This window comes from Monoraphidium neglectum, assembly GCF_000611645.1.
Source record: "Monoraphidium neglectum strain SAG 48.87 unplaced genomic scaffold scaffold00079, whole genome shotgun sequence".
Lineage (NCBI taxonomy): Eukaryota > Viridiplantae > Chlorophyta > Chlorophyceae > Sphaeropleales > Selenastraceae > Monoraphidium > Monoraphidium neglectum.
Window position 1 is genome coordinate 26,357 of NW_014013549.1, and position 20,513 is coordinate 46,869.

The 20,513-nt window shown below is 64.0% G+C and overlaps 3 protein-coding genes across 3 annotated transcripts in view; 1 reads left to right on the top strand and 2 right to left on the bottom strand.

Moving 5' to 3' along the window:
- Positions 1-7,268, bottom strand: part of MNEG_0882 (putative serine/threonine-protein) — a gene marked incomplete at both ends in the record, with an annotated part of 11,213 nt that extends 3,945 nt beyond the window's left edge. Inside the window, 15 exons of the mRNA XM_014050638.1 lie at positions 23-95; positions 292-376; positions 855-910; positions 1,157-1,293; positions 1,561-1,584; positions 1,936-2,031; positions 2,353-2,647; positions 2,887-3,162; positions 3,409-3,498; positions 3,720-3,882; positions 4,117-4,149; positions 4,418-4,571; positions 4,894-5,011; positions 5,204-5,331; positions 7,241-7,268. Of these exons, the coding sequence (XP_013906092.1) occupies positions 23-95; positions 292-376; positions 855-910; positions 1,157-1,293; positions 1,561-1,584; positions 1,936-2,031; positions 2,353-2,647; positions 2,887-3,162; positions 3,409-3,498; positions 3,720-3,882; positions 4,117-4,149; positions 4,418-4,571; positions 4,894-5,011; positions 5,204-5,331; positions 7,241-7,268 (1,756 nt within the window). The remainder of the gene's footprint in view (positions 1-22; positions 96-291; positions 377-854; positions 911-1,156; positions 1,294-1,560; positions 1,585-1,935; positions 2,032-2,352; positions 2,648-2,886; positions 3,163-3,408; positions 3,499-3,719; positions 3,883-4,116; positions 4,150-4,417; positions 4,572-4,893; positions 5,012-5,203; positions 5,332-7,240) is intronic.
- A 1,608-nt stretch (positions 7,269-8,876) lies between these two features.
- MNEG_0883 (hypothetical protein) lies at positions 8,877-10,466 on the top strand (the record flags this gene model as incomplete). The annotated part of the gene is made up of 3 exons (XM_014050639.1): positions 8,877-8,918; positions 9,150-9,677; positions 9,876-10,466. The coding sequence occupies 3 exons, from the start codon at positions 8,877-8,879 to the stop codon at positions 10,464-10,466; spliced, it is 1,161 nt and encodes a 386-aa protein (XP_013906093.1).
- Positions 10,467-13,418: 2,952 nt separating this feature from the next.
- MNEG_0884 (hypothetical protein) lies at positions 13,419-15,590 on the bottom strand (the record flags this gene model as incomplete). Its single annotated transcript, XM_014050640.1, has 1 exon — positions 13,419-15,590. The coding sequence occupies one exon, from the start codon at positions 15,588-15,590 to the stop codon at positions 13,419-13,421; it is 2,172 nt and encodes a 723-aa protein (XP_013906094.1).
- Positions 15,591-20,513: the final 4,923 nt, after the last annotated feature.

Here is a 20,513-nt window from a genome sequence, read left to right on the forward strand (position 1 = left end):
CCCGCAGGCCCCCAAGACTGACGTGTATAGTATGCGCCGCCGTCCAGCGCATCCCGCAGTGACCCCAGCTCGCAGAATTCAAGGACCAGCGACACCTGGGGGTTGCGGATGATACATCATAATACAAAATCATGTGAAATCAGACCTGCTTGTTGGCTGTCGCATCTGCAATGAGCGCAGCAGGTGCCAGACAGGCCGCCACCGTCGTCAACCGCCACCCTCCCCCAATGACACACGCCTCGTGCCCCCAACCATGCAGCTGATAGCCTCTTGCGGATGACTGCTGCCCACCTCAAAATTGAGGACGTGGGGCCCAGCTGCCAAAGCCTCATCTGAGGACGAGTGGGTCTGAGACGGCGGGCTCTGCTTGCTCACGCTGCAACGATGAGGGGTGCGGGGGCATGTGTGCATGCCCTTGTGAGCGCGCGTGCTTTCTGTCTGTTTATGCGCAGGTCGCCAGGGGCGCATGGCTGGTTTGACGACGGGCCTAGACGCGGCTAGCTGTCATTACTTGGGGCCAGTTATGTGCACTGGCACTGTTGTGAGGTGCCCGTCTCGCTCTTGGCTGCTGCGCCAACGTAGCAGCCAGTCTCTCTGGATCCCAGGTCATGGCTTGGGGGCTGGTCAAGGCTCAAGGGGACCACAAAAAGAGGGAGCCCCGCATTCAAAAGCATGTGTGAGCGCGCGTGCATGCGTGTGTGTGTGTGTGTGTGTGTGTGTGTGTGTGTGTGTGTGTGTGTGTGTGCTCGTGTGCGTGTGTCCGTGTGGGGATGGGGCGTTGGTGCGTGTGTACGTGGGTGGGGGTGATTGTGGTGGAGGGGGGCGGGTGGCGCTGTTTGCGGCTGGCGGCTCACTCGCTGCTGATGGGGCCGTGGCTCGACGCCATCGACTTGATGGTGTAGGTGTAGGTCTGAGGGTGGGGTTGGGAGGGTCGGGGAGAGGGATCAGAGGACGGGCGGGACGTGACGGTCTGTCTAGCGGGGTGGTGAGGTCCCGTCCCCCAGTAAGGCCGAGGGGTACACTGGATGGCGGCCTCAAGAGGAGAGCAGGTACGCCCAGGCATTGATGTGATCGACCAGCATGGCGGCACAAACCAGCGTCCCCACAAACGTTTGCCACCGAGCACAAGGGCACAGCACGCGGCCCCCAAGACCACCTGCACTATGTTGGGGTGCGTCATGGCGCTGCTGATGGCCGCCTCCATGATGGCCATGCGCTCCCGCTTCTGGGCCCCGCTCATGTGGGCGGGCAGCAGCATCGTCTTGACCGCCACCACGGCCCCGTGCCACAGGCCTTTGGGGGCAGGTGAGGGAGGCCGGGAGTGCGGCAGTGTGGGGTGGAGGTTGCTGAGGTAGCAACATGTGGGGGTATTTAGGGATTACGACCGAGCCGCCGGAAACCGGCAGTTGTGCCAAGGCACGCAGCCGCAAGTTCAAGCAGGTGTGGGCGGCGTTTCGGCGCAGCACGCCCCGCGCTGTGAGCTCGACGGACGGTCTTTCCAAGGGCCTGCGCCGCCCGGCACAACGCAGCAGGTGCCTGCGGCATCGGAATGCCACCCACCTTTGTAGACCTTGCCGAAGCCCCCTGGGGGTGGAGAGGTTCCATGCAACACACAGGATTGGATGGTTGATGAAACAGGGGCAGCAAGGGCCAGGTCGTGCAGCGGTGCACATGGACAAAGTCAGCTCTCAAAAAAACCCTGCAGGCACGCGCCTCGGGGCTGCCGCCATATCTGATATGGCACTCACTCTAATAAATCCCTCCCAAGAACCCTTCACCTGGGTCCCCTGCATTGTGAGCCCCCATGCCGACACCGACGCCCCATGGCCGGCACGGCGCATGGCGAAACCGTGTGTCGACCCCGCCTGTCATCAACTGCCTGCACCCCTACATCAAGGCGCCCCCCCCCCACCCCAAAAGAAATTGAGTGCGCACCCTCCCCCAGCAGCTCCAGCAGCTGTATAGCCCCAGTGGAAGCCGCGGCCGCGCCGCCCGCACTGCCGATGGCACGCTTCATGTCCTCTATGCGCTCTGCGGCGGGAGGGGGTTGGTTGAGGAGGCGGGGCGCAGGGGTGAGGGATGCTGAGGGCGGGGCTTTTGGGTGGTTGGGACGGCAGCGAGTTTGCGTGAGCTTCTTGTGAGGCTTCGATTTGCGGGTTGGCAGCAAAAAGGGGAGGCCAGCACGAGGGTGAGGGGAGGGGGACAGAAGTAGGCAACCTGCCACGTGCCAAGGAGCTTACGGCGGCACGAGGGCCTTGGGCGCTACAGCAGCAGCTAATCCCGCTCGGCCGCAGAGGGGAGCTGCAAGCACCTCCCTCCCGACAGCCCCCTGGTCAGCTGCCGCCAACCCACCGAGCGCGGTGCCCGCCGAATCGAGGTCGCCACCCTTTCCGCTGCCGCCCATCTCTCGCGCGGCCGCCGCCCTCACTCCCCCCCCGCCATCTGTCGCGCCGCCGCCTCCGCCACTGCCGCCGCCACCGCCGCCCCCGTCCCCTCCGGCGCCCGCGCCGCCGCCGCCGGCGACCCCGCTGCCCCTGGCGGGCGCCAGCCGCCCGCCCTGCTCCATCAGGCAGTTGATCAGGTGGTACTGCCGGGCCAGGAGGGCGTCGGTGCGCAGCTTCTCCGTGACCAACTCCTTGTTGTTAGACTGCAGGGGGGCGGTCGGCAGGAGCGCCGCTCAGGTCGTCCGGCCGGTCGGCAGAGGAGCAGCAAGGCGCCGTCAACACCAAGGAAACAGTCATGCGGTGACGGCGACACGTGCTGCGGCCCCCGCCACGTGATCAACTGCACAAGCAGCAAAGCGTCAGCAACTCGGCGTGTCCGAACGCAACGGAGAGGGTGCCCCGCTAGGGTTCAAGCCCAGGCCATGCAGAGCCTGCGTCCCACCCGCAACTCCGCGAGCAGCCAGCTCTGCTGCCGCCTGTTGACAAAGACGCACAGCAGCAGCGCCCCTATGACGGCGCTGATCGCGTTGACCATCGCCAGCAGCGCGTCCCGCCAGGGCGGCGCCCAGCCCGCTGCGGGCTCCAGCTGCAGCAGCCACTTCTCGTTGGTTGGTGACGTGATGGTGGTGGTCACGGGGTCGCGCAGGGCGGAGGGCGTGTTGGCGACCACCACGGGCGTGTTGCCGGGCTGGGGGACGGTCAGCGCGTAGCTGTAGCCCTGGGGGTGTTGGGCGGCGGCAGGGAGGAGGGGGGTAAACTATGGGGCAGCAGGGGTGCTCAGTGGGTGGTGGTTACCGGGGTGCCGCAGGGGTTGGGGGCTGAAGACGGCCGAGAAAGGGGTGGAGGAGGTCAGGGGAGGGGTGCGGGGCGTAAGGAGGGTTGGTGGAGGGATGAGGTACAGAGGCCGGGAGATGGCAGCAAGGCGAGCGGCAGGGGCCGGCAGCTGGCTGCCAGGCTGGAGCACGGCTGTGGCGATGGGATGTGATGGCAATGGCAGGGCGTAGGGCAGGGAGCTGGGGGTGTTCCTGGCCTGATCATGGACATAGGCGGCGGCCTGATCAAGGCAATGCAGGAAAGGGCCAATGATGGCTGACGTCCAGATGTCGTGATGGTCGACAAAATGGCGGTGTACGTCCCCGGGGACCCCTGGCCCCGGCCACAACACCCAGCACCGCAGCTGTCAGGCACACTCGCAGCCCACAATCCCTGACACCCTCCTCAAGGGGACCGCTGCCGGGCAGCTTCCGCGGCGTCGCCGCAGCCCCCAACGCCCACCTGCTGCTCCAGCCGCCCTAGCAGGCCGTGGTAGGGGTCCCGCACCGCATCGGGCCCGCTGGTGCTGGCGCCGTCCGTTATGCCGGATCCCCCCGCTATCTGCTCAAAGTCCACCACCGTGCCGGCCACGCCCCAAAAGCGCGACCGGGTGGTCGGGTCGTAGCTGGTTGGTTTGGTTGGTCGGGCGGTCGGGCGGCGGTACGTCATGTGCTCGGCGCCCAGCAGAGCAGGCGCTGAGGGTTGGGGTGGGTGTCAAGCAGGTTGGCTGGGACTTGCGCGCGGGGCGGATGCAGGCGCGGGCAAGGGCGTTGGGCGCTGCAGCGGGTGAGTGTGTGTTTTTTGGGGGGAGGGCAACGGCGGAAGAGGCGGCGTCTGTGGATGCGCACGGCCGCCTCACCAGATGCTGCAGTTGTAGGGGCCCTCGGCCGCCCTAGGGGTTGCGGGCATTGGGAAGGGAGGGCGGTGTCGAGGGAATGCAAGGGGTGGAAGTTCACGATGTTGTCCCGCCCATGCATGTTGAAACGGCCTCCTGTAAGCGCCAACAGCGCGCAGACAAGCAGGAAACTTGCGCTTGGACATGCACAAGTATGCTCACACACACGAGCGAGAGGCACGCCTACACGAACCAAGTGGACGAGTTCCTACACAGGGGCGTGCCGACGCGAGCGCAGCTGGGCACGGTGGGCGCCGCCCCTCACCCGAACGTCTCGTTGGGGTCGCTGACATTGGCCACGAATATGGGTATCCGGATCGCCAGGCCAACAAACCCCTCCTGCTGCAGGTTGATCGGACCCTGGATCGTGATCTCGCCCCGCCTGATCGTCTCCAGGGTCGCCGCTCGCCGAGAGGGCTCTGCAGATTTGAGCGTGCCCGCGCGCGCATGCGTGGGGGCGCAGTTGGCTGTGCCCTGGCCCTCGGCAGTCGCACAAGCCTCCCAGCAGCAGCAGCCACAGCAGGCATGGCAGCCGCAACAGTAATGTCAGTATCAGTTGCAGCAGCAGTATCAGCAGCAAGAACCAGTATCACGAGCTGCATCACCACCACCACCACCACCACCACCACCACCATCACCAGCAGCAGTAGCAGCAGTAGCAGCAGTAGTAGCAGCAGCAGCAGCAGCAGCAGCAGCAGCAGCAGCAGCAGCAGCAGCAGCAGCAACAGCAGCAACACCCACCCTTGAGCAGGTTAAGGCCCAGCAGGTTCTTGTTGCGGCCCAAAGGGTAGGCCATGCTGATGATGGCGGAGGGCGCTATCCGCAGGTAGATCCCCGCAGACGTCTCAGACGCGTTGACCTGCGGGCGTGCCGCATGCATACGTGTACGTGTACGTGCACGCGTGCACGATTGGCTACCACCACAACGCGATGAGGTCATCCCTAATCCTGGCCTCGCAAAGGATCGCGCAGACACCGGCCGGCGGCACGCAGTGGCTGCTGCGACACCCGCACAGCCAACCCGCCCCAAAGACAGCAGCTGTCTGGCCACAGAGTTGAACCGCGTCTGCAGGTTGGGGACTGAGGGGTTGTCCTCAACAAGCACGGACAGCGCCAGAGCGGGGGCCAGGCTGTTGGCCAGCTTGAACTCAAACCCCGTGGCGGTGTCCTGGGCAAAACCTGCGATGGGGAAGGGGCCGCATGGCCCGCCATGTGAGCAATGCAATGCAAGAAGTGCCGGCGGCCGCTCACATGCACATGCATGCGTTCTGCTTGAAGCGCTCTCTAGAGGCCGAACCAGAGCGCGGGAGGGCCGACGCATGCGGCAAGCATGGGACGCTTGCCTTGCGCCGCGAGCCGCCGGGTGTGCTCGTCTGCCCTCGACGCGAACACCACCCCCAGGCTGCTGGCTGCGGCGATCAGGAGCATGACGAGCAGCGGGACGACGCAGATCGACGGCTGGGCACGAACGACCGGCACAACGCCCTGCGAGTGATGATGATGGCGGCGGCAGCAGCAGGCAGGAGGCGGGATGGAGAGAGAGCAAGAGACGCTAGGCCAAACCCACCCCAGCGTGGTGATAACCAACGTTGCAGTGGGGCCGAAACGCCACTTACGTATAAGCTGCTGCCTCAATGTCTGTGTGTAAGCCATGAAGTGGGGGTTGCAGCGTGGGGCGCTTGCCGGCTCCTGACGAAGCTGGCAGCCGTGCTCGCGGCAACACACGCACCGTTGCGAAGCGCCGCCACACGGGCAGCCACTGCCTGGTGTCCGTGCCCGTCCGCCCCTCATGTGAATCATCCTCCACGATGCTCACGACCCATTGGTGGCCGACATCTGGCACGGTCCCATGATTGGTGTCGCGCCGAGAGCGCGTCGAACCGGACCAGAACACCTTCCTCCACTTCTTTTGCACCATACTTTGTCTGCTACATACAGATATGGTACCCGAGTATACTCGAACTGTGTACGTCGATCAGATCATCGTGTGCAACAAAGTCACGATCGGGAATGTTACAGCGAAGCGTACTATGTCTGAGGCAGTGCTCATAGGAACGCCTGCGTGCTTTGTGGAACATCATGGGCAGCCGCGGTGCTTTGTCAGGCACCCATCAGCGAAGCGACCCAAATGCCCACATTACTGATTCAGATGCACACTGCAATCGATCAGGGCAAGGGGCAGCCATGGTGCCGGCTCACTCGACTGCGGCCAGCAGTGCAGCAATGCAGCATATTAACACGAGGAGATTGAAATATTGCGGACCCACCGCCGGCCCCACAGTGCGCGATGAGAACCCACCACTAACAAATCCCCTCTGGAACTGCGCATCTTGTGCCGATTAAACCTTGTCCGTCCCCCCCAGCAATAGTAGCCAAACAGCCACCGGCACGCCGTGCACCAACCACAGCGTGCAGAGGCTTCCGGTCATGTAGTACACCGCGCTGGGGAGGAACGTGAGCGCAAGCCAGGTGCGCATGATCGGTCACCATAGAGGGACCTCGCATCGGCCTCGGACAGCCGCGAAGCTCCGTGCTGCAGCAAGCGCACCGCGGGCCTTGCAGCCCCTGTTCTGCATGAGCCCCGCCACAACAACAATGCGCACCTCTTCCCTGACACACGCGGCGCAGCTGCACCGCGGCTATTGCAAGATGTACGCGGCAGTAAGCGCCACCCACCTGCACACCGCGCCCAGCATGGCGCACATGACAAGAAACCCTGGGTTCCAGTATGTCCGCTGCGCCTTCTCTCCAGGAATGACAAGGTGCACCAGCACAAACACCAACGTGGAGGCAGCCGCCCTGGGTGCGCACCGGTGCGGCTGCATGAGCAGTGCTTCAGTGAGTTCGTCCTACACGACTCGTCAGTGCGCAGCATACGGGCCGCCTGTCCGGGTGTTGCCATCAACAGTTGCGGGTATGGCGCTCAGCCGCAGGAGCGAGGGGCCGCTGCAGGCTTTCCGCGGCGCCCGCACCTGGCTGCAAAGTCGGCAGGGCTGGTGGGGCCGTCCACCTCCGGGTGCGGCAGCGCCATCACCCTGAAAACCAGCTCCTCGGCCAGGCCACTTGTCAGGAACACCACCACAAGCACCTGCAGGCGCAATCATGCGAATGAGCATTGCTCATAATCTGGTCCTAAGGGGGGCCATGATTGCTGCATGCAACCAACTGCGCAAGCCGTGGCTGATGTCATGGTGTGAACGCCTGTCCACCTCCAGCCACTTGGCGGGCCGACGCTCAATCTTGAATCTCAGCACGCCAGTGGCCAAGCCGACTGGTAGCACCAAAGCAGTGAAGGTCGACACATACGCCCAGGTGAGAGGGTCTAAGGGCGGAGGCGCGGTGCATGCAGCGGCAACGAGGCGCGCCGCAGCCCTTTGCGCACAATCGACGAGAGTTCCGCCCGTCTCCATTGACACAACTCATGAGCTTTCTTGCAGCCGCTTGAGACAGCTTTGCGTGTTTATAATCTCTTGTTCGCCAATGCTGGAACCAAACGGACGGGAGTTACTCATCGGCCACAACAACCGCTCGGGCCACGAGCGCATGTGCATGTGCCTACAATTTACAAAATACTAAGCCGAATTCTGTTACTCACCTTGCCTTTGAACCACGTCCCTTCTCGGCATAGTGAGACAGTTCACATGGCCGAATCAGGGCCGTCCAGCATGTCCCATGGCGGTGCTCAAATTTCTTATAGACCTGAGAAATCGTAGAAGATATTGAGTCGGTTTCGGCACAGGATTCAGTGCGGGTGGCCATGGCACGCAGCCCTCGACCCAAAATCTAGGCGAATCAGCTCCTCCACGCGGGGCGATTGAATCCTTACTAGTGCAAAGGGTCTTACATACCCAGCAGCCCCGTGACCAGCCCCGCCGTGCTCAGCGTCATGGGGTCGAGTGCGCACCTACGGTCTGGGTGTGCTCGCCCATTGACGCCGGTGACAACAGAGGAGGGCGGCGCTGGCGGCGGCGGACTGCTGCACCCGAGCGGCAGATTCAATTGTGACATCTGGGACGACGCCGAGCGCTGCACCACCGCAGATTCCTGCTACTCGCTCGCCTGCTGCGGCGCCTGCAGACACAACAGTGGCGCCGTACCCCACTGTCCTACCGCCCAGGGCGGCGAGGGGTGCCACCGCCATGCCACCACCTCTGCGCCCGCCGCCGCCGCCGCCGCAGCCGCCCTCGCCACCGCAGCCGCCGCCCCAGCGGCTGTCCCGGCGCTGCGGGCCCCCAGGAAGCCGGGGTGCCGCGACGGCTGCGAGCGCGCCACCGTGCTCGTCGCGCGCGTCACCAACCTGCAGCGGGCCGCCCTCACCCTTGGCGGCGCCGACGAGCTGCGGCTGTATCACCGGGTGATGTCGGCGCTGGATGGAGTGGTCGTGCAGCGCCGTACCTCGGTTTGGAAGGTCTCGCGGTACGCGGTGAGTTGTACCGCAGCCCCACGCCCCGCAAGCTCTGGGTTGGGGCGAGCAAACGGAGGAGCGGCCAGAAGGGGTTGTGTCGCCGCACGCAAGAGCGGCTGACAGGGGGTCATGGGCGTCTCAAACCTACCTGGTCAGCGCACTTCTGCGAGCCTGTCTGCGGCGGCCGGCCACGCGTCGCACCCTCCGCAACCCACATCCTCCTCCTCGCCCCCGCGTGGCCCCTGTCTATGTCCAGCTGCCATACTACTGTGTCGTGTGGCCACACGCCCGCGACCACGGCGCCGGGGTTGCGGACGGGATGCTGAGCCTGGCGCTGCGCCTTATGGCTGCGGCTGGAGAGGTGAGGCTCATCCGCCAGCAATCAGCTTGGGTCCACCCGCGTGGTGGTGCCACATGTATGCCAGGTGGCAGGCGGCGCAACGCTGCCGAGTTGTGGACTGGGTGCTGCGGCAGCAGGCGCCAAGGCCTGGCGTATCAAGCAGCTTCCTGCTGGCGCGCGTCCCACCACGCTTAGCGCTCGTCCACACACTTCGGCCCGCGCCCGCTCCCTGCCTCACGCACGCCCGGACAGGTGACCCTGCCAAACGGCGAGCGCGCCGCCCTCCACCTCGGGATCTGCACCGGCGCCGCCTCGGCCGCCATCATCGGGTCCGAGGGAATGGCGTTCATCGCCGCCGGCCCCGCCGTCCGCGCCGCGCGCGGCCTCGCGGACTGCGGGGCGCCGCTCGCCCTCGCGGAGAGCACGTGGCTGGAGCTGGGCCCTGCCGCGCGCGTCGGGCCCGGCGCCGCTGTCGGCGGTGGGTGGCGGTGGGTAAAGCGGCTGGGGGTAGCCGAGGCCGACGGCGGTGCACCCATCGACGCACGGCTCCTGCTGCCTGGCTGTGACGACGGCTGCTGCGACTGCGGCGTCACAGCAGCTGCGACAGCCGCCGGCTGCGGCGTGTCCGCCCGCGGAGCCGGCGCCCCGCCAGCCGTGTGCGACGCAAGGGGCGCCAAGTGCAGCTGTAGGGCGTGGGTTCTGGGCTGCGGCTTCACCGACCCTGACCTGGAGGGCGAATTTGCTGCGTGGCACGACGAGTCTATGGTCACCGTCGACAAGGTGCGACGCCGTCTCGATCTTCCAGCAAGTATGGCTTGCAGTTGCAGAGCCAAGGCTGCATGTAATGCACATGGCGGTCACGCGCCCGTGAGCTGTTGGGTGAACAGGAGGGTCGCCCCTACACTCAGCTCTGGGGTGTGCCAGTACCTAACTCTTACACTCCTCCTCCTACCCGGTTTCCAATGGCTGCATCCGCAGGTGATGCTGCTGCCCTCCCTGCTCAACGCCACGGCGGCCCTCGCCCACCACGCATGCAGCGGCCGGTGCGGCGGCCCCGTCGGCGCCGGCTCGGTCGCGGCGGCACAGCTGCTGCCGTGGGGCTACCTGTCAATCCTGGGCCCCGCCACGGCGCTGCTCTCTCTCCTCCTGCTGGACCCGCTACTGCGCTGCGGCCAAACGCATTGGCGCGTACAAGGCGGCCGCGTCGTTGAGGCGACGAAATTCGCAATCAAGCTTCTGGCGTTGCTGCTGCGGTCGAGCATGCCTGCGCCGGCGCCGGCGCGGGCTGTGTGGCTGCTGGGCACGCTGCCGTCCGCCCTGACTTGCAAGCTGCGCCTCCAATGGCAGCTCCTGCTCTCAGCCTCCGCTTTGCTGCTCACCACCGCCGCCGCCGCGGCCGGCTTGCTCGACCCCGAGGGGTCGTCCAAGGGCGGGGCGGGCGCTTTGGGCGGCGCGCTGGCGGCCGCGGTCCTGCACTGCGGGATCGTGTATGCGTGGGACGCGCGCCTTCGGGCAGCGTTCCTCAACGCACGCCGCGGCTCCTGCGACCTGAAGGCCAAGCATGCTTGAGTGAAGGAACGTTCTTTTCTTCTCCATAGCGGTATGTGGCGTTGTTGCGCCACCTCTTTCCAATTACAAAGGAGAGCCTTTCTGCCGACGCCTCTGGTCCTGCGCAGCGTGCTCCCTCAGGGCCGCTGCGCGGTTCGCACCCCAAACCCCCTTTCGCATCTGAGAGCGCCCCCTTCGGCCGTGCATACCTCAAAAGGAGTCTCCTGCCGCGTGCGGCGGTGCAGCAGCGGCGCGGCAGCGTCCAAGGGACCCTCCCCGTGGGCGTGCCGCACGCTGGCGATCCAGCGGGTTGTATTTCCACCCCCAGGCGACACACACCTCGTGTTTGGTAGAGCCGGGGCGCACCTAACTCCGCCGGGCGGGCCGGCTAAGCAGCCGGCAAGCTATCCAGAGCGGTTTTGCTTGACAGCAACTGGCCAGAGACACCCACGTGCGTGCGAGCACGCACTCTGCCGGGCGCCATCGCTTTCCTTTCCATATGATTTCTTTCACCGCTCCTTTGAGTGCCGCCCGCATCACCCCATCATCATCGGCAAAGCGAGAGAGGAGAGGTGTGCAAGTGAGAGAGGAAGCTGCACCTCCCTTCCACTCGAATTCTGAAGCTCAGGCCGCCGCGGTCGGAGCGGGGCGGCCCCTGGCCCCTGGCAGCCCACCACGAATGGCGGTCGCGGAGTGCCTGGCTATGGAACTGTGTTGTCACGGCCGGTGCGCTCCCAAGCCGGCCAACCACTGACACATGCGCTTGCTCGCCGGCAAACCAACGCCGAGCCTGCGGCGGCATTGCTATTCACAGAGACCGCGTGGCTTGATGTTGTTTGTACGACTTAAAGCTCACCGTGTCCCTTTGTGCCTGGCGCCCTGCTCATTTTTTGACAGCCCAGCGCCTCTCTTTGTCTTATCAAAGAGCCAAGAGGGCCACGCCCCCCGCCCCAACCCGTCGCCTCAAAACCCTCAGCGCTTTGAAGCGTCCCCTTCAGTGGCCAAAGTTGGCAAGCGGCATTGGGGCACCACCATTTAGCCCCCAGGGCGGTGGGGCCGCTTGAGGGAATTGAATTGAGAGCGTGATAGGCAGGGCCCCACCGCCGGCTGGCACGCTCAAGGCGCAACTCCGCAGCACAGCGCTCGCACCCTGTTCACATGCACACGCACACATGATTGGTCATGCTTGTGCGCCCCAGCGCATGCTGCACTGTTTTATGCATAGTGTTGAGTGGCGCCACCCCAAGGCCGACTTTGCCGCCGCACGACACTCTCAGTCTCAGCCTTGTGTCGCTGTTGCGTGAGCGATCTCCTAGGTCAACACTGATTTTCACACAGCCATCTCTCCTTCCCGCTCATCTACGTACACACAAACAGCACACACACAACACACACGTGTGCATGCAAGCATGCGTGCACACCCACTCAACCACCAAGCACCTGCGTGCGCCAGCTTGCAACTGTGGCCGCCCGGGTGCGCTGGCGCCCATCAGATCATTTGCGTGAGAGCGGCTTACATAGCATCGGCACCCCTTTGAACTCAGGCTAATTGCCGTTCCCCAACTCGCATTGCAGGCGTCCCGCGCCCACCCGATCACTGCCGCACCCGCAGGTGGCCCCGCCCTGTGCCCCTTGGGACTTCAGAGAGCCGCAGCCCCCGACATGCGCCGCTTTGAGTTGACACTGCTCTTTGAGTACACCGTCGCCTGCAGCACCGACGCCCCCTTGTTTCACGCCACCGCCACTGCTGTGTTTGACAACCCAGGAGGACCAGCTCGAGGGGGGCAGGCACGCGCAGCAGCGTACACACAATTCCAGTATTTGTTGCTGGCACTTGCTTTTCATTTGGGCTCGTGTCCGCCAAGTGCACCGCTCTTCCAGTTCCTGCTGCTGCTGCCTGGGACACACTGGGCGTTTTTGGGCTGTTCTCAGCCCACTCCCCTGCTGCTCTGCTCTGGGCGCTCGAGCGCGCAGCCGTCCGCAGAGCAAGACACAGCGCCCCTCTGCGGCTGCCGCTGGCGGTAATTTTACGCGCTTGCTCCGCGGGCTTCCCCTTCAGTCTGTCCCCTAGTGTTGTGGGGATGCTGGCGGCCGCCCCAACCCTTTGCGCCCGCCTCACCCCTGCGTTGGTGAAGCTGGTGGCGGCATCCTGTTGCTCAAAGCACCCGTTTGCAAGATCAGGCAGTTTATCCCCGCTGAAGATTTGATGCCGAGCCGCGCAAGCTCAAGCGGACTTCGACAAGGTGTGCACGACAAAAACAAGCTTGGCAGCTGCCTCGGCGACGCGCGCCGTACCGTCCGGCCCATCCCAGTCGTGCGCTCGCTAGGCCCGCGGCTGCTGGGGCCGCTGCTTTCCCTCCTCCTGTTCGCCAGGCGCCCCTGCAGGCAAGGCTTCTACTAATGTTGCAGCGAGCGCCAAGCGCCGCTGCGGCATGTGATCCTTCTGCTGAAATGGAGCGGAGCCTTGATGAGGAGGGGCTGCCTGTAAATGTGGAGCACTGTGCAGGCATGCCTGGCGCGTGGGACGTAGGCGCCGTTTTCTTGTCGCAGGCTGCAAAAGTCGCTTGCGAGTGTGCACCGCTGTACCGTGTGCAGACTGCCGTGCCTCTGAACCACTGTTTGTACTGCTCTGAAGGCACTCGATTGCTCAAGGCCAAAAGTTGCTTTATTGGGAACGGCAACACAAAAGACCGCACGTGTGGACGCATCAAGGATCAAGGGGTGCGCGGCAAACAGCAGTCCCATGACCAGCGGTGCATCCTGTCGTCCTCATCGGCCATGAATCTACTGTAGTGAACCAACTGAATACCAACGGCCCCAACCCCAGGGTGCGCTGCCTGTTTGTGGATAGGGATGACGCAGGTGAAGCTATCCCAGGTCAAACACACTGTTACCATCGATCTCTATTTTGCGACCCAGAACTGCTTGGTCCGCACCCCAGGCTTGTAAATAGCTATCCACGCAAACACGATGTCAGGCAGCCGCTGCTGGCCCTGCCCCTGGCGGTCTGCCGGCCCCCAGCTTTTGCAGCGTCACCGCCACCTTGTGCCGCAGGTACGCCGCGTGCTGCGCCGCGTCCGCCTGCATCGCGTTCCACTTCCACCAGGGCACAGACACCACCACGTAGCCACGCGCCGCCAGCGCCCTGTCGCGCGCCAGCGTGTCGCCTGTAGGCTGCCTGCCCGGCAGCAGAAAGTGGTGCGGACCGTCCGCCTCAATGGCCAGCCGCCGCCCGGTGGCCGTGTGCATCGCAATGACGTCAACGCTGTAGGCGCCGTCGTCTGTGCGTGCCTCCTGACAGCAGGCGGCCAGGCCTGGCAGCTGCTGCGCGGCTGCTAACACACCCTGCTCAAACACTGTCCTGCGCTGCTGAGCTGTCTGTTGCAACATCAGCTCCCACACATCCGCGCACTGCTGCAGCTGCTGCGCCGACAACGTGCCTGCCAGCCCGCCGCTGCGTGGCTTACAGTCCAGCAACCACAGATGCACCTGCCACAGCTGACTGCGGCCGGCTCCCGTGGATCCTGATTCCCATAAGCCACTGGCTGCAAGCTGCTTGCTCAGTGCCACGACCTGCTGCGTCAGCTGCTGCTCGTCCGCCACCACCACAGCCCAACACAGGTTGCAGATGGCTTGTTCGTCCTGAGCGGACTCCTGCCTTCGCTGCTGAGCAGCGGCCATGAGCGCCTCAAACAGCGGCGCTTCAACGTAGCCCAGCCTGGCTGCCGCCAGCGCTGTGATGCTGATGTCCTGTGGAGTCATGGCTGCTACCCGCTGCAGCACGGCTGTCATCAGCAGTGACGTCAGCTGGTCAGGGCGCATGCCCAACTCCGACAGAGCCCACAAGCTGTTGCTGATGTTCTGAGGTGTCATGCCCTCCACAAGCTGCAGACTGACGGCGGCGTCCGCCAGCTGCAGCAGCGCCAACTCAACCCTTGTCTGCTGCATTGTCGTGCGCGGCGCAGCTGCAAAGTCTGCTTTACGCTTGGCCGCGGCCCACAGTGTATTGGAAAAATTCTGTGCGGTCACTGCCTTTGCCACCAATGCCTCCAAAAGCGAATGCCAATCCACATTCGCAAGGGGCAGCCCAATGGTTGCCACCGCCCACAGCGTGTTGGACACGGCCTGCGGTGTTGCTGCATGCCGCTGCTGCACCAAGGCCGCCACCAGCTGCTGCGCCTGCTGTTCTGGTAGCGGCAGCCCCATGGTGGCCACCGCCCACAGCGTGTTGGACAGGTTCTGTGATGTTGCACTCTGCCGCTGCTGCACCAACGCCTCTACCAGCTGCTGCGCCTGCTGCTCTTGCAGCGGCAGCCCCATGGTGGCCGCCGCCCACAGCGTGTTGGACACGCCCTGCGGCTTGGCTGCCTGCCGCTGCCGCACCAACGCCTCCACCAGCTGCTGCGCCTGCTGCTTTGACAGCTGCAGCCCCATGGTGGCCGCCGCCCACAGCGTGTTGGACAGGCCCTGCGGTGTTGCTGCATGCCGCTGCTGCACCGGCGCCGCCACCAGCTGCTGCGCTTGCTGATCTGGCAGCAACAGCCCCATGGCGGCGGCCGCCCAGAGCGTATTGGACAGGTTCTGTGATGTTGCACCCTGCCGCTGCTGCACCAAGGCCGCCACCAGCTGCTGCGCCTGCTGCTTATCAATCCTGTACATTCCATTGCCCCACAACAGCGCTGCGCCATACAGAGCGTTGGCCAAGCCCTGTGGCGCCGCCACTTCTCGTTCGCCTACCAGCCGGTTCAGGCAGGCGTCAAGCAGCGGCGGATCTGCATACGCTGCCTTACCACAAGCCCACACAATGTTAGCCAGCGCCTGCTCCCCGCATTCGTCAAGCTGTGGCTGCAGGCGCGCCCACAGCCTCCGCAGCAGCGGGTGAAAGCGGGTCGCCTGCGTGCCTGCGCCGATGATGTGTCCGGCCCTACTGAATGCTGTCGAGATGTGGATGTAGTTGAAGCTGGCGCCGTGCTGCTGCTCCAAGCGCTCAAGCTCCTGCAGTGTTGAGGACTGCTTTATCCACCTGGTAAGCTGCGGTGCGTCAAGGCCACTGCCGCCAGCCTGTCCGGTGCCCCAGGCCAGTAATGTGGCTGTGACCCGCGCCACGTCCTTCGGGCCTGCCGCTGTCCGCGCCGCTGGTGCCATTGCGATCGCGGCTGCTTGGCTGAGGGCAGCGGCCGCGGGGCAAAGGGGTACTGCTTCCGCCTCTGCCGCTGCCTTGGCGTCTTGTTTTGCCTTGGCCTCTATCTTTGCATTGGCCTCTGCTGTTGCCTGGGCCTCTGGCGTTGTCGCTGCGGCTGCTGGCGTAGGCAACTCTCCCCTCTTTGCTGCCGCCACTGTTGCTGTGACTGAGAAATGCCTCACACTCCCCAGCAGGCGAAGAGGCTGTGTCGACACCTCCAGCTCGCGCGCGCCAGGCCACCAGCTGCGGGGCCTGCTGGCTCCCTGGGTTGCGGCGAACTGACGCGCCCACCCCTCCGCAAGCCGAATGTCCCAGGAGGCCCTGTTGATTTTTTGAGTTGAGGAAGACCACACGTGAATATAGCGCTGCAGGCGCCTGGCTCATTTGGATGGCTGTCACAACCGCACCAGCAGTGTAAGCGGCGACACAGATCGTGTGCGCTCACTCAAGGAGGCTGTGCGCGAATCGTGCCAGCAGTTGCTGACAACGCAGGAAACGCTCAAGGAAATACATCATCTGGCTCGTGTATGTGCACGGTGCTTTTGCTCGCAGTCTCGTATCATGGACCAATGCGTGGTTTCGGAGGTGTGAACTGATCAACGGCTCGCTGGCTGCGATGTATATCGCCGATCTTTACGGGTCTAGCGGTTCATCCAACGGGGAAATGGCGTTCTGCGACCAGAGGTGTCAGTGTGTGTGTGCGTGCGTGCGTATGTGTGTACACTTGTATGGTTTGCCTGCTTCCTGCCAGCTTCTTTTGGGCAAAATGGCTTGCTAGCTGCGATGTATACCGCCGATCTTTGAGAGAGTATGGTTTTGTGTACAGAGGTTCCCCCTCAAAATGGCACCGCATGTGTGCACGATGCCGTGGTGCGAGCGGTGCCAGGACTAATTACTGTAGCGAGTGATGTTCAAGCAGGGCAGGACCTCAAGGTTCCCCACCTGGCCCGCACATCCAGAACCAGAATCCCCCAAACCCACAACTACCAGCCTGCAATCAGCCCAGCGTTAAGAAGTTTTGCGGTGCCGTTGACTGCAGCTGTCAGCAACGCCATCCGTCCGCGTTCTGAAGTGATACCGCAGCGGGCGACGGGACTGCTGGCCCCATGGGCAGCGTGAGAGGGTGGGCCCCGTCCCTGGCTGACTCACCTTGGGCGACACTCTGCCGCACCCCATGCCTGGCGCGCCTGCCTGCCAACACGTCCAGGCATGGCCTTGCGCGCATGCTCGGCGTCGTGTGAGCGCCCAAGCACGAGCTGCCAGTCGTCGTTCAGTCACCGCTGTCCCCCAAGTCGGTGGCTCCCGCATCCTTTGTCACTCTCTTGACTGTTTTGGATTGCATAGAAACCTTGTCAAAGTGGGCCACAATCGCTTGCAGGCTCTGAGCTGGGCACGTTGTGTCGTGGCAGTTACATAGTATGCCGCATCGCTCTGGCAGGTGTACTGTCACTCAGGCCCCGCTTTGATGCGCCCGCAGCTGCTGCAGGTCCAGGCGTGCCCTCATAAAGCCCGCGGTCGCAAGCTGATTGTGTGCGGACCGCGCGCGCCAGCGCCATGCGCCTGGGTCACACTGGAGGTCAGCTCTCACCCGGGGGGGGGGGAGGGTCTGGCGCCGCTGCCAGCTCGTCACAAGTAGATGTATTGGCCTCAAGTAAGCAGCTGGTGCGCATGCAGGTCGAGACGCGTCCAGGTACGAACCACCCTTGCTTGAGTCTGCGGCCGCCGGCCGCCCGGAGCGAGGAGATTGATGGAGGGGCTGCGGGCCTGGCCGCCACCTGGCAACCGCTTCGACGGCTCCGAAAGGCAGAGGCCGCGGCCCAGCAGCTGCGCCACAGCTGCCGCGCCCAGGGTGGCCTGCACGACTTTGTCGCAGGCCTGCGCCCGCTCCAGGCGTGTGTGACATCACCCTGAATCGTCCATGTCTGTGGCCTTGCTGCACGCGTTGACGTTGTCTTCGGCTGCGCCTCCTCGCGCTGGGCAGCTTCCTAATGGTTGCCACAAGGCCATCAGGGGCTGTGCAGTTGGAAAAGAGGGGTGGTCGGCCAGCAGTTGGGGGAGGCTTGATGGACGGCGGCGCAGGGTCGAGCTGCTGCACGGGAGTTAGGGGCCTCGCGAGGTGGACACCAACAGCCGCAGCCCCCACATGTGCTGCCTGGTGGTGGATGGGAGAGAAAAGGTAATCCCATTTCATGACAAACAACCTATCACCAACCTTACTCAGCAGTTGCTGGGTCTGCAACCAAGGCTTGTAGGTAGCCAGTCAGTCAATCAAGATCTCAGGTGGCCGCTGCAGGCCCTGCTCCAGGCGGTCTGCCAGGCCCCAGCCGCTGCAATGCTGCCTCAACCTGTTGCCGCAGGTGCGCCGTCTGCCGAGCTGCGTCCCTACGCATCCTGTTCCATTCCCACCAGGGCACAGACACCACCACGAAGCCACGCGCCGCCAGCGCCCTGTTGCGCGCCAGCGTCTCGCCCGTCAGCTGCCCGTCTGGCAGCAGAAAGTGGGTCGGGCCGTCCGCCTCGATGGCCAGCCGCCGCCCGCTGGCCGTGTGTGTCGCGGTGACATCCACGCTGTAGGCGCCGTCTTTTGTGCGCACCTCCTGGCAGCAGGCGGCCAGGCATGGCAGGCGCTGTGCGCACGCAAACACGCCCTGCTCGATCACTGTCCTGCGCTGCTGGGCCGCCTGTTGCAACATCTGCTCCCACGAATCCGCGCACTGCTGCAGCTGCTGCAGCGATAATGTGCCTGCCAGCCCGACGCTGCCTGGCTGGCAATCCAGCAGCCACAGATGGACCTGCCAGAGCTGGTTGCGGTGGGCCTCCATGGACCCTGCTTCCCACAAGCAACTTCCTGCCAGCTGCTCGCTCAGTGACACGACCTGCTGCGCCAGTTGCTGCTGGTCCGCTACCGCTACAGCCCAGCACAGGTTGCAGATGTCTTGGGCGCTTGGGGTGGATCCCTGCTCCTGAGCAGCAGCCACAAGCGCCACAAACAGCGGCGCTTCAAAGATGCCCAGCCTGGCTGCCGCCAATGCCGTGCTGCTAACCTCCTGTGGAGCCATATCTGCCACCCGCTGCAGCGCGGCCCTAATCAGCGGGCCAACCAGCTCATTGGGGCGCATGCTCAACTCTGACAGCGCCCACAAGCTGTAGCTGATGGCCTGCGGTGCCATGCCTTCCACGAACCGAAGGCCGACGGCGGCGTCTGCCAGCTGCAGCAGAGCCACCTCAACCCTGGTTAACTGCGTTGCAGAGCGCCACGCCGCTGCAAAGTCTGCTTTACGCTTGGCTGCTGCCCACAGCGTGTTGGAGAAATCCTGCGAGGTCTCTGCGTTAGCAACCAGTGCCTCCAAAAGCCTCTGCCAGTCCAAGGTTGACAGCGGCAGCCCCATGCTGGCCACTGCCCACAGCGTGTTGGACAGGGCCTGCGGCGTTGCTGCCTGCCGCTGCTGCACCAACTTCTCGGCCAGCCTCTGCACCTGCTGCTCACTAATTTTTTGCCTGCCATCGTTCCACAGCAGCGCTGTGGCGTACAAAGTCATTGACAAATGCTGCGCCGCTGCCTCCGCAAGATTGCCCACCAGCCGGTCCAGGCAGACGTCAAGCAGCAGTGGGTCTGCATACTCCGCCTTGCCACATGCCCACATGATGTTGGCCAGGGCCTGATGCCCGCATGCGTCGAATCGTGGCTGCAGCCGTGCCCACAGCCGCCGCAGCAGCGGGTGAAAGCGGGCGGGCGGCGTGCCTGTGCTGATGATGTGCCCTACCCTGCTGAATGCTGCTGCAATGTGGATGCAGTCAAAGCTGTCGCCATGCTTCTACTCCAAGCGCTCAAGCTCCTGCAGTGTTGAGGAGCGCTTGATCCAGCTGGTCAGCCGCCTCGTGTCGCGCCCCCTGCCGCTAGCGCGGCGGGGGCCCTGGCTTCTGCTGCTGCGACCTCCGCCACGCCCTATGGGGTTGCGATTGTCCTTGCCGTTGTTGTCGTTGCTGTCAGGGCTGCTTGAATGGGGGCTGAGGCCGCTGGACAAGGGTCTGCTGCTTTCGCCCCTGCCGCTGCGTTGGCCTCGGCCTCTGCCTCTGCTCTGTCCTCTGCTGCCGTTGCCGCGGCCGCTAGCGTGGGCGATGCCACCCTCTCTGCTGCCACCACTGGTGCTGCGGCTTTGCGATGTCTTGCCATTGCCAGCAGAGGAAGAGCTTGTGTTGACACCTCCAGCTCTCGGGGTACAGGTGTCACCAGCTGCAGGCTCTGCTGGCACACAGGGGTGTGGCTTGCTGACTCTCTCGCTCTTCCGCAAGTTGAGTGTTGCGGGTGGCCCTGTACGATTGTTTGAGAAAGGCCGCACCTGAAGAGGACGCTGCAGACGCCTTGTTCATTGGTGGGCACAACTACACCGGCAGCACTAGTGCAAGCGTTGACCGCCGTTGCGCAAGCCGCAAGTGACGCAGATCCCAGGCGCTCACCGGAGACAGCTGCGCGCGGTGTGTGCCAGCAGGCCTTGCTGTACCGGTGAAGGCTTGAGCTCAACGATATCATTGCTTGGCTGGTTTACACTGTAGACTGTAGACTTCTACTTACAACGTCGTCTGGACCGAGCTGATGGCGTGATCGTCGCAGTGTGAACAAGCTGCGATCGACTGTACATTGCCAATCTATGATAAATTTCCTTGTGCACCGGAGTCCACTTCGACAACGGCACATGACATGTGTGTGCAGTGCAATGCTGCATGTGCGAGCGACGCCCGGACTTTCGTTCTGTTCAGGCTGTGTGCTTGTGTGCGAACCAAGGCATCCCGGCGTCTGAAACTGCCGTAACATACTTTTACTGCAGTAAGTTCTGCTTGGTCAAAGTATCACGTCGTATCTCTTTCTGCCAGTGTTCACTACGACT